General features: G+C 38.4%; 2 protein-coding genes across 2 annotated transcripts; one reads left to right on the top strand and one right to left on the bottom strand.

Moving 5' to 3' along the window:
* The first annotated feature begins 299 nt into the window (after nucleotides 1-299).
* On the top strand, nucleotides 300-7,061 carry LOC144715932 (vacuolar-sorting receptor 1-like). The gene is made up of 13 exons (XM_078590939.1): nucleotides 300-519; nucleotides 930-1,241; nucleotides 2,640-3,332; nucleotides 4,384-4,472; nucleotides 4,827-4,896; nucleotides 4,978-5,061; nucleotides 5,155-5,231; nucleotides 5,403-5,484; nucleotides 5,861-5,943; nucleotides 6,016-6,082; nucleotides 6,190-6,318; nucleotides 6,576-6,682; nucleotides 6,829-7,061. The coding sequence occupies exons 2-13, from the start codon at nucleotides 944-946 to the stop codon at nucleotides 6,925-6,927; spliced, it is 1,878 nt and encodes a 625-aa protein (XP_078447065.1). The 5' UTR covers nucleotides 300-519; nucleotides 930-943; the 3' UTR covers nucleotides 6,928-7,061.
* Nucleotides 7,062-7,124: 63 nt separating this feature from the next.
* Nucleotides 7,125-9,886, bottom strand: LOC144715933 (Transmembrane proteins 14C). Its single transcript, XM_078590940.1, has 6 exons — nucleotides 9,572-9,886; nucleotides 8,192-8,576; nucleotides 7,936-8,103; nucleotides 7,623-7,669; nucleotides 7,495-7,532; nucleotides 7,125-7,360 (listed from the first exon to the last, which is right to left on the bottom strand). Exons 1-6 carry the CDS (start codon nucleotides 9,869-9,871, stop codon nucleotides 7,270-7,272), a joined length of 1,029 nt encoding a protein of 342 aa, XP_078447066.1. The 5' UTR covers nucleotides 9,872-9,886; the 3' UTR covers nucleotides 7,125-7,269.
* Between the last annotated feature and the right edge of the window lie 2,077 nt (nucleotides 9,887-11,963).

The following is an 11,963-nucleotide window of genomic DNA, read 5'->3' as shown; positions in this document are numbered from 1 at the left end:
TCATAGACAAGAAGCTATAACTGACTAATTTCCATTTGTTAAACATGGTTAGTTCCTCTTTGTAAAGCCTGATCTGAAAATTTACACTAAATTAGAGAACTATGAATTGAAAAATACTGAAACCCAACAATCTCACTAATTACAAAAGGATAGTTAACATGAACATCACGTTAAAATGGCATGCAGGATCAGGATAACGCAAATGTGATCCATCATGTTACTTCCTTGGCGAAGAAGTTATAAAAACCACCGCCTCAAGCTACGTCGACGTATCAGTGACGAGAGAGAGAGAGAGAGAGAGAGAGAGAGAGAGAGAGAGAGAGAGAGAGAGAGAGAGAGAGAGAGAGAGAGAGAGAGAGAGAGAGAGAGAGAGAGAGAGAGAGAGCCACCACTTGTACTGCTCACCGGCTGCCGTCTGGAGGTGGGAATGCAGTTAAACGTTTCTCGCTCTTCAGCGTAGATCTTCGCCGCTTCGACATTTCCAAAGGTGGCGAGGGGCGGACGTTTTCTCTCTCTCAAGTGGGTTTTTTTTTGCCTTATTTCGTGTCATCTCAATCAAGGCTTTGAATTGTTTTATGGGTTGGGCGGATGATTGAAATCTCCACTCCTTTTTCTTCAGAATTTATGACTTTTTCTCTCCCAAGTGGGCTTTGAATTGTATTATGGGTTGGTGGAATGATAGAAATCGCCCGTAATTTTTTCTTAGGAATTTGGAGACTTTGATTCTCTGTCAAGTGGGTTTTTTGCCATTTCTATCGAGGGATGATCGAAATCCCAATTGTTTAGTGGGATGATCGAAATCGCTGCTCATTATTGCTTCAGCATTTACTGTAGTTCCCGACTCAATTTGGGATATCGATTGTCTTTCTGCAACTTGGGTTACCCTTATTACTTCGCCTGAGTGTGTTCTTCCTGTGTTTTTCTTCCAGATCCGGAGTGGGCGATGAAAATGGGAAGAGTTTTAACTCTCGCCATTCAAATTTTCCTTCTATGGGGAACTGTTTGCGCGAAATTCATCGTGGAGAAGAACAGCTTGAAGGTGACGGCGCCTGATTCGCTGAAAGATGTTTATGAATGTGCGATTGGAAACTTTGGTGTTCCTCAGTATGGTGGAACGATGGTGGGTATTGTTATGTATCCGAAGGCAAATACAAAAGCATGCAAGGGATTTGATGAGTTTGATATCTCCTTTAAATCTAAGCCCGGGGGATTCCCCACCTTCCTACTAGTCGACAGAGGAGGTCAGTTTCCTTGTCCTGATGTTGCTCAATTTTGATGCCCGTCAAAAATATGGTTTTATTTTATGCATGCAGAACAAATTAAGCATTGTTAACATATTCTTGTTGTCTGCTTTTTTTTAACTACATGAGAATTTATATATCACCCATGCACTCAGCTATTGTTTGATCTTGAACAAATGATGTCCAGATTAGGGGTGGAGAATGATGGAAATTGGTTGGAGAATGGTGGGAATTCCCAGTCTGGATGGGAATTGGACAGATCAGATATCCAGACTAGGGTTGGAGAATGATGACAGAAATCTACTTGTCATCTTCGTCGGTGTTTGGGCTTGAACAAATGATGCCGTTGAAATATTTAACAGATCCAGACGATGACGATATGATCAATTTTAGATTAGAAACCAATAGAGGACGACGATGGCTCTTGGATACCAAATGATGATGCTGACGATTCATCATCAACCAATGTTGGACAGTGTAGATGTTGGTGGTGGATCTCGGAAACTGTGTGACATTGATGTTGCATCGTCTTCATCCAGCCACAATCATCATCCTTAATGGCATTATATGATCTAGACTCTGCTCATTGAACTGTTTATCATAATATGGCCTTATCTTGTGTCCAGAGGATAAATGAATCATTCCTTTTGACAACCCCACTGTTACCAACGATGTTTAATATCTCATCATTTTCTGGCACTTCTTATCTTGGGTAGGGCACACCTGGCCCTGCTTAATGGACTGTCCATCATAGTCTAGATTTACCTTGGTAAATGAAGAGTAAAGTAGTTGTCGCTGTTGATGCCCTGATGTCTTCTATGATGTCGCCTCATTTTGTGGTGTTTCTAATATAGACGCGGAATTCGATATACAACCATGTACATAATTCTAATTTTTTCTTGGTGAGTTTACATGCCCAGACCATGCTAATTGAGTTTCGTGTCTGCTGCCTCAGCCATAGGTGCTACTGCAGCCTTAGAGAGAGGGGGAGAGAGAGAGAGACTGCAGAGGGAAAGATAATATAAAAGAGATATTTTAAAATGTTTTTTAATAAACATACAAATCTTTATAATGTTTGCCCCCTCAGTATCCATAGTCGTCACATCATCATCATCAACTATATCTCTGAAGTCGTCATCGTCATTGTCATCTTCCATTCAAATCAGTATCGTCCTTGTCATTGTCGACATCATTGTCACACACTGCCCTCCATCGTGATGACCGTGGCATAATGAAAGCTGGGCGGCGCTTATGTATTTTTCTGCAAAAAGTTAACCGTAGTCACGCGGATTTCTTATCTGCGTAGAATTCGATAAACTACCCAAGTGTTGAATTCCGCTTCGCCTTTTTTTGTTGTTTTTTCAACAACTTAAAACTGGTTTCTTGTTTCATGGGCAGATTGCTATTTCACTGCCAAGGCCTGGAATGCACAGAGAGCAGGAGCTGCTGCCATCCTTGTGGCTGACAACAGGGTTGAACCATTAATAACCATGGACACACCTGAAGAAGACAATGCCAACGTAGACTACCTTCAAAACATCACTATCCCGGCCGCACTCATCAGCAAAACCCTCGGCGACAGCCTGAAGAAATCCTTATCAAATGGAGAAATGGTCAGTGTCAACTTGGATTGGAGGGAATCACTTCCCCATCCCGACGAGCGAGTGGAATACGAGTTCTGGACGAACAGCAATGACGAGTGCGGTGTGAAGTGCGACAGCCAGATAGAATTTGTGAAGAGCTTTAAAGGCGTGGCGCAGATACTGGAGCAGAAGGGTTACACCCAATTCACCCCTCACTATATAACTTGGTATTGTCCTGAGTCTTATATAGTGAGTAAACAGTGTAAATCACAGTGCATCAACCATGGAAGATACTGCGCTCCGGATCCTGAGCAGGATTTCACCACGGGTTACGATGGGAAAGATGTGGTGCTTCAGAATCTGCGCCAGGTTTGCGTGTTTCGGGTCGGTAACGAGACCGGGAAACCTTGGATTTGGTGGGATTATGTAACTGATTTTGCTATCCGATGCCCGATGAAAGAGAAAAAGTATACAAAGGAATGCGCTGAGGAGGTTGTTAAATCTCTAGGTAGGTTCTTTAATGAAAATATTTGCAGTCGTGATTTAGGGTTGATTTCCTATTTTTATTTATGTTCCATGTTATGATAACATGCTTAATTTCTTGGGAAAACAACTTGGAACCGCCGTTCTAAGACTCCAGATTTATCATCTTAGGATGTTGTCAACTTAAGGTCATGAAAGCATTAATCATTTGAGTGTATATGGGTTTAATAGATTTTATGAAATTTCCTGAACAGAGCCTTGAACATTTAAATGGCTTCATGTGACTCAAAAAGGGTAATTTCCAGAATTATTCATTGACTAATTAAGCATGGAGTTACTTTTATAGTGTTGTCGTGATACTTTTAACTTATATATAATTTTAAAGAAGATTTCCAGATATTTTTTTCTTGATATTTAACATGGGTTTGGCCTATCTGCCGAAACATATGTTCAACATGTTTCATGTCTATTTTTTGTAGGGTTGGACCTTGTAAAAATAAATAAATGCATGGGAGATCCAGATGTAGATGGAGTTACTTTTATAGTGTTGTCGTGATACTTTTAACTTATATATAATTTTAAAGAAGATTTCCAGATATTTTTTTCTTGATATTTAACATGGGTTTGGCCTATCTGCCGAAACATATGTTCAACATGTTTCATGTCTATTTTTTGTAGGGTTGGACCTTGTAAAAATAAATAAATGCATGGGAGATCCAGATGTAGATGGAGTTACTTTTATAGTGTTGTCGTGATACTTTTAACTTATATATAATTTTAAAGAAGATTTCCAGATATTTTTTTCTTGATATTTAACATGGGTTTGGCCTATCTGCCGAAACATATGTTCAACATGTTTCATGTCTATTTTTTGTAGGGTTGGACCTTGTAAAAATAAATAAATGCATGGGAGATCCAGATGTAGATGGAGTTACTTTTATAGTGTTGTCGTGATACTTTTAACTTATATATAATTTTAAAGAAGATTTCCAGATATTTTTTTCTTGATATTTAACATGGGTTTGGCCTATCTGCCGAAACATATGTTCAACATGTTTCATGTCTATTTTTTGTAGGGTTGGACCTTGTAAAAATAAATAAATGCATGGGAGATCCAGATGTAGATGAAGAGAATCCGATTCTAAAGGCGGAACAAGATGCACAGGTGAATCTTTGTGCTTGTGATTTATTTTTTATAATAAAATAAGGAAGATCACACGATACCAGTTATCAACCTGATGCTATTAAAATAGATGAACATATAATAACACAATCACCAAAATGCCCCAAAATGCAACAATAACTTTGTCATTTGAGGCCGTCCTCCCCTTAAATACTGGCTCGTAACGGGGTAGCCAGATGACCCGTAACACGGCAATAAGACTCTCCCGTTCCATCTTTCTCCTAGATCTGCCTTCACGAACACCCCTTCGTGTTTGTGAACTGACTTATAGTTTTTTTCTATGTTTGCAAATTAAACAAACCTTCCATTTATTAAGCCGTCTAAACTTTGGATTAGATCGGCAAAGATTTGAGAGGCGACGTGACCATTCTGCCCACTCTTGTGATCAACAACAGGCAATATCGAGGTTAGTTACCGGGAAGATTTTTGAGTCTGAGCCACATATAATGTTATGGTACCTAAATTATCCAAAAAAATTCATGCCCAGGTAAATTGGATAAAGGGGCTGTTCTCAAAGCAATCTGTTCTGGGTTCGAAGAGACAACCGAGCCGGCAGTTTGTTTGGCTGAAGGTAGGAAGAATATTTGTTTGATCATCTTTTTTATATAATTCTTTGATTATTTTTTTAATTTAAGACGGCGTCGTTCTTTCTATGACTAATCAGATGTACAAACAAATGAATGCTTAGAGAACAACGGTGGTTGCTGGCAGGATAAGGCAGCTAATGTTACGGCTTGTAAGGTGAGTATTCCTATGTTTTCAAAACAATAAATATTAGGCTCATATCAAGGTCTCTGCAATATCTAAAAATAACAATATTATTACCACAATCCATTTATGAAGGATTAAATCAAAATTAGAAGGATTTTGAGTATTGTCGTATTGTACAAAAAAATTATACATACTTTGCAGGACACATTCCGAGGAAGGGTCTGTGAATGCCCCACAGTGCATGGTGTGAAATTCGTGGGCGATGGATACAAGCATTGTGAAGGTATGTCCTAGCTTTTTTGCGCTTCTCAGAAAAATGATATCAAATATTTGGGTATATGTCTGATATAGTGCGAACTATATCATATCAGAAGAAACCCGATGAATGGCGCGACGATGATTGAAAGATTAACTTATTTAAGGTTAATGCACAGAAGATAGAAAGTATATAGATAGAGAGATAAACTCGGAGATCCTTGAAAAAGAACCATTATTCGCTCGTGTGGCCATCTTGGCCGCATGCTTAAGGAGCCGTCATTGATAAGTCCGAGGGACAAACTTGTCGATGTCCCATTTGACTTTGGAGATTCCATGAAGATACATAAAAGTTTTGATAAAAAATTCATATTTTTTATCTTTTTGACTAAAAAATTATACAGCTGCGGGTTCTGGGCGTTGCGCCATTAACAACGGCGGCTGTTGGAAGGAAACTCGAGATGGCCATACATTTTCTGCTTGCAATGTAAGTGCATGGGGTTCTTAATATTCCTAATTAGTATTCAAGCTTGCTGGTATTTACAACCATCAGCTGCAGGAAGATCAATCCAAGGGATGTAAATGCCCTCCTGGATTCAGAGGCGATGGAGTCCATTCTTGTGAAGGTGCCCCACTATTTTCTTCTATAGAGCAGCAGTGTGATGTTTATAAGTTCTACGAAAAACAAGAATGAATTTTTATAAATTTTTTGATATTTTGTGTTGTTTCCTAGATGTTGACGAGTGCAAGGAGAAGATTGCTTGCCAGTGCCCAGAGTGCAAGTGCAAGAACACATTTGGCAGCTTCGATTGTAGCTGCAGGGGAGATTTACTCTACATGAAGGAGCATGACACATGCATCAGTGAGTGTTTCTCTCTCAAGAAAGAAACTTCGAAGCAGTTTTTAGTATACTAATAGAAGAATAAGAAAAATCAATGATAGGACATTGATATTCTAATATTTCAATGAACGCTCAAGGTTAGACTATAATCCCTAAAGTTGATCAATACTCTCTGACAAGAAGAAAAAATGTCTCTATTTTTTCCCTAGAGTAATCTTAAAAATGCATGAAATGGAAAAATAGAGAGTTGATCTAATAAATATGGAAAAAATGTGCAGGCAAGAAGGCGGCCACTGAAGTCAGCTGGAGTTTCATGTGGTTTGTGTTGCTTGGGCTGGCGGCTGCTGGATTTGGAGGATATGCCGTGTACAAATACAGAATCCGGGTACTTCTCTCGATTATCCTATTTTTTCAAATAAACTCTTTCTTTGTAGGGAAGAGAGAGAAGCTGTGCACTTGCTTTCTCTCTCTTCTCTCTTCTTTGTGAAGAGGGAAATTTGGGGGACTAAGTCTTGTCTAATGTCTGCGCAGAGATACATGGATTCAGAGATTCGGGCCATCATGGCCCAGTACATGCCTCTGGACAATCAAGGAGATGGAATAAGCCACGTACCCCATGGGAACATCTAGAGAGAGAAAGAAGCCTTTCTATCTTTACCTTGGCAGTTGACCTTGACCGTTGACCAGGCCCGGCCATTTTCTATGAACTCGTTTTGTGAAGGTTTTTGAGATTCTATTTAAGTCAAAATCTCTGTCTCTCTCTAGTCTCAGTTGCCACTGAGCAGGTAATATTTTGAGGGGAAGATGAAAATTATAAAAAAGTTAAGTTTTATGCTAAAAACTAATTTTATTACTGAAATAGGGGAAATCTCAGTGACAGGATATATTTCCCGAGATGAAAACCTATACTTAAAAAAGAAAAAAAAGCCTGAAACTAATTGTCTAGATCCTCCAACCTCTGAAAGGAATTTCTTAATTATCCGCGGGATTTTCCCTCAGGGACTGGTCATCGCTCTGGCTGTCCAGCAGGATCCTGTAGAGATAGAAAGCAAGCATCCCCCCACTGCGTCGAAGAACAAATGAAAAAATAAGTACAGGACACAAATCTAACGTAGATAATAACATGGATAAACCTGGATAATATTTTAGTAAAATTTAGGTTCGAGGAAAAATATAAATTGAAAGAGAGGAAATAACCTGACGACAGTGGCCCAGAAAGAAGAGAAGGAAAGCCTCTGCAGGAAACATGAACTTTGTTAGTCCTTTGAAAGAGCGAATTTTCGACGGAAATTTTTTGCCAATCAAGGGTGCTATCATAATCTTACCTTGAACACCAAATTCCATTCCCGGATAAAAAGTATTCCCGCAATAGCTGTGTATTAAATCAAAAGATTTTTCAGAAAGTATACCGTCGTGTCTAATTTTAAAATATTACTTTTCACGGTCGAAAAATTGTCCAACAAATATCAAATCACAAAGAAAATATCTTATCTTGAAAAACACAAAAGCAGAGGAAACTAGGACGAAAAGTATTAACTAATGAAATCAGGTACTGAGAACCAACGCCACGAGAGATGGGTTTTCCAAATTAAGGACATTTCAAGTACAAAATAAAGAAAATAAGAGAACTGAACTAACCAGCCTGGCCTTTCAAGTAAAGCATAGACGATTGACCAGTTTTCCATACTCTTAAACTCAAAACGCTAAGAGCTAGGAGAGCCCCGCCCAAGATCACACCAAATCGAACACCAGAAAGACTTCCAGTCAGCATGAAATGAAGAAATCCCCCGCCAGCAAGAAGAGACCCTAGAAAGAAAAAAAATATATACTGTTGCGGCAGAGCAGGTAATGAAGGGAAAAGCGTATTTTGAAAGCAATAAAAACTTCTGGGTACCGTAGGGAATCCCCAGATAGAAATCGCGAACGTCAGATACAACTTTCAAGTCATCAGGTGACGTGGCGAATGTTTCTACGATATCTTTCACCGATTCGGGTGAAGTCTTGGCAGCAGTGGAAAGATATTCCCTTCCTTCTTGGTTAAGAACGACTGCGAGATTATTCATGTCTTCTCTAGCTTGATCGGCCTGAATCTTCAAGTTTTCAGAGGTTTCTTTCAAGATAACCATAGCCTTTTTTGAGTAGAGTTCATACGATTCCTGCGAGATGCTCCGCATTTTTATTGCTTCAACCTTTGCGGATTCCAGCATTTGTTTCCATGTTTCTAAAGATTCCTCAGCTTTCTTCCTTAAATCATTTTGCCCTCCCAGTTCGTCGCTTGACTGAAAATAAAGGCATGACATTCAAACTATGACATAATAAACTAAAAGAGAAGGATAGATCATCCTTCTCAGATGATGATAATGACATTTTTTAAGAAAATTATGATAATGACATTAAATTCATGAAATGAGAAAACTTTAAAGTGATGGCCACGTGTTTCAATATTCATTCTTTTGTCTCCATCTGAGAGGAGAGTTGAGAAAATTAAATTCATCCTGTCGGTGGATTTTCACGAAATCTGAGCTAAAGCTTAGAAGAAATTATAGAGATTTTTTCAATTTAACTTGGTAACTGCGGTTTCCAAGGTAAAGAAGTCGGAGAGTTCATAAAATCAAGAAAATTTTAAAACCCGACCTATCATTTCGGTATTCTCTCTTCAGCTAACCGTCGTCAAGAGGAAGTTTCAGATGGAAATACATCCTCTAAATGGAAACAAAGTTAGGGCTTTTCAGAAGATCAATAGATTCTACCTTCCACCCCCCGGCACCAAAAAATAAAGTTTCGGATGCAAAATATATCCTTTTAGCAGAATCAAAGCTGTAGCTTTGCAGAATCCTAACAGATTCTATCTTCAACTCCCCAGCACCAGATAGGAGTTTGGGATGAAACAACGACCTATAATTAAACGACAGGGAGTTGATAACACCTGAAAACGTTAAAAGATTTTACTGCTCGTTTCAGCCAGCATCTGTCATAAGGAAGTTTCAGATGCAAATGCATCATCTCAATGTAGCCAAAGCTAGGGCTTTGCAGAAATATAACAGATCCTCCCAATCGACTCAAACCTGCTTCAAATTTAACTGTGCAAAACGAGCTTCTCCCAATTTTTCAGAATCCAATTGAACCGTAAACACAAACTCACTCTAAAATCCGGCGGAAAACGCAGAAAACACGCAAAATTCATCACTGGAAAGCGATTGAACACATAAACTCCCACGCGAAGCACAAAATTTTCAAAAAAAGGCATAAAAATTAGACGAGAGGGAGGCCTTACAGAGTCCTTAGATCCCGAGAACGCGAGCAGAACTTGGAATCGGCGAGAGACGGCGATGCGAGGGTGGCGAATCAACGGTACGGCTCCAAATCGAAGCGCCGCCGTCTTCGGCGAGGCGGCGCTAGGGTTCCGGCGAGGAGACACGGCGGTAGTCAAGCTCCCGGAGACCGCCGCCATGGCCGTTTCTCTGCCGCAAAGATTCAAAACGGGCTTGTGAGATTCGAAGCACCGGCTATTTATAGGCCGTTCCTGAATTTGTTCCACGGCGAGTAGAGCTGGAGGACGGAGACGAAACGTCATTCGTCCGTTCAAAAATGTCATGCGTCTTCGTCCGGAGCGTCCGGCGGATGACTGAACGGAGAGCTTTTAGTCATCCGTTACAAGTCACCCGTCATCTGTGACGGATGATAGATGACGGAAATGACGAATGGACGGATGACTTTCGGTAGTGACGGAAATATCTCTCTCCCTCTCTCTCTCTCTCTCTCCCTATCTCTCTCTCTCTCTCTCTCTCAGTCTACTTTGTCATCCATTCGTCCGTTATCCATTCCGTTTTCTGTAATGGACGAATAACGGAATGGGACTGATGACGTATTTATGACGATGACGAAACGCGGAGAATGATAAATCAGACGAACCAAAATGCCCCGGACAGATAACTGAACGGAGGTTTGTTCAATCCCATTCCGTCCGCCTAAGATCGTCATCTGTTTGCGTCCAACAGCTCTAACGGCGAGTATTTTCTTTCAATTATTTTAATAAAAAAGCTCTTTTTTCCTCTCCAGAAGAAACTGGACAATATTTATTTCAAAATTTTTATTGAGATTTAAATGTGTTTTCGATGAATAGTAGTGACAAAGAAGGCTTTTGATGTTGTGGTATATTGGGTTTGTGGAAAAGGGGAAACTTCATTTTCAATGAATGCCACACAATTTATTGATGACATGAAAGTCAAGATGGAGATATTTGATGTAGCATGGTCTTATGTTTGTTTCTCATGTGTATGTTGGAGAAAATATAATGAATGGTTTCTCTTGAATTTTTTGAGTTTATAGTGGAATACAATTCCTAAAATTGAGTGACAATTTTTAGACGTATGGTCTCGTCATCAAAAGTATACTTGACTGTATATAAAAATTGATAAGGTTATGGGCCATCATGATTCAAAGTGGAAGAAGGATGTTAGAATTCTTGCATTTGTCTCAATTTTTGGAAAGTCATCCGCATTTTCTAATTGAAATATGAAAATACCTAATGGGTCTCAAAGGAACTAAAAGATAAAAGAATAGTGGGAACATGCCTTATTCAAACTCAAGGGTAGAATTATTTTGCTTCAATTTTTTGAAAAAAGTTGATATATTTTCATACTCTTTATATAAAAGTTTATTATTGAAACAGACTTTGATCATATCCATACATTAATGCTTTACGAAATTCGTTCCCTGTTAAACATTTTAGTGTTGAATGAATCTGTTGTCTTACATGCGCAGCATGTTTAGTTCTAAATGATCAGATTCCTAGTGTTAACTATAAATGTACATGAATATCCTATGGCCTGAGAATACATTTTTATCAAGGGTTACAATCAAGATTGGAAAACCTATTTGATGTCTTAGCTAATGTTTTTAGTTATAAGTTTGGATATAGTGTTGGATATCATCACAAGAGAGTCAAACAAAGGGATACTTCGGGTTCGTTGATTTTTTTCAAAATGACTACATGTTCTTAATGGATAATTAATGAAAATTATTTTAGTACAACAATGTTTGGGTCCCTAATCTTTTCAAGGATACTTCCTTTTCCATCAAGTCTCTAGGCCATCCAGAGCCTAAGCCTATCGTTTGTGAGAACTAGTTTAACAATAAAATAATAAAATTTTAAATCAAACCTTGAATATTCAAATCCCTTTTCTTCAGAAGCCCGGGCCTCCAAAAACCAGGATAAAATACTAGTCCTTGTCCAATTAGTCTCCCAAGTACTTGTATGGAGAAATCAGCTACAATGTGTTCCTATAGAGATGCCTCCAAGGAGATTTATCTCAATTCAACTATTGGTTCTTTAAAAAATTGATACAGATAATAAATTTATCATAAGATGTTTTATATTACATCTATAATTTGGATTCAATATCTTAATTAAAATTCTCTCCATCATATTAATTATGATTGGTCTAATTTGTAAAAATCATTAGACAAATAAAATTTTAATACTCACTTATTTAATGATTTTTAAAAGCTGTACTGATCATATTCTGATTTCAATATCTCTTGATTTCAAACTTAATTAATCAAATGAATTTTTATGAATATCTAATTTCAACTCAGTTAATAAGACTATGTAATTTTAAAGTATTATATTTTATTTAATTTTAATAGATAAAATAGATTCTGTA

The sequence above is a fragment of the Wolffia australiana genome, chromosome 19 (genome assembly GCF_029677425.1).
Source record: "Wolffia australiana isolate 7733 chromosome 19, ASM2967742v1".
NCBI classification, from domain to species: domain Eukaryota; kingdom Viridiplantae; phylum Streptophyta; class Magnoliopsida; order Alismatales; family Araceae; genus Wolffia; species Wolffia australiana.
This window is presented reverse-complemented; position numbering and strand designations above follow the sequence as displayed.

Excerpts from the sequence above, each read along its gene's own strand:
- LOC144715932 (XM_078590939.1), top strand. The coding sequence starts at position 944 with ATGAAAATGGGAAGAGTTTTAACTCTCGCCATTCAAATTTTCCTTCTA. Across the intron at positions 1,242-2,639 it reads CCTACTAGTCGACAGAGGAG|ATTGCTATTTCACTGCCAAG; the intron begins GTCAGTTTCCTT and ends TTTCATGGGCAG. Across the intron at positions 3,333-4,383 it reads GGAGGTTGTTAAATCTCTAG|GGTTGGACCTTGTAAAAATA; the intron begins GTAGGTTCTTTA and ends TATTTTTTGTAG.
- LOC144715933 (XM_078590940.1), bottom strand. The coding sequence starts at position 9,871 with ATGACGTTTCGTCTCCGTCCTCCAGCTCTACTCGCCGTGGAACAAATT. Across the intron at positions 7,533-7,622 it reads AATGGAATTTGGTGTTCAAG|AGGCTTTCCTTCTCTTCTTT; the intron begins GTAAGATTATGA and ends TGTTTCCTGCAG. Across the intron at positions 7,361-7,494 it reads TTCTGGGCCACTGTCGTCAG|TGGGGGGATGCTTGCTTTCT; the intron begins GTTATTTCCTCT and ends TCTTCGACGCAG.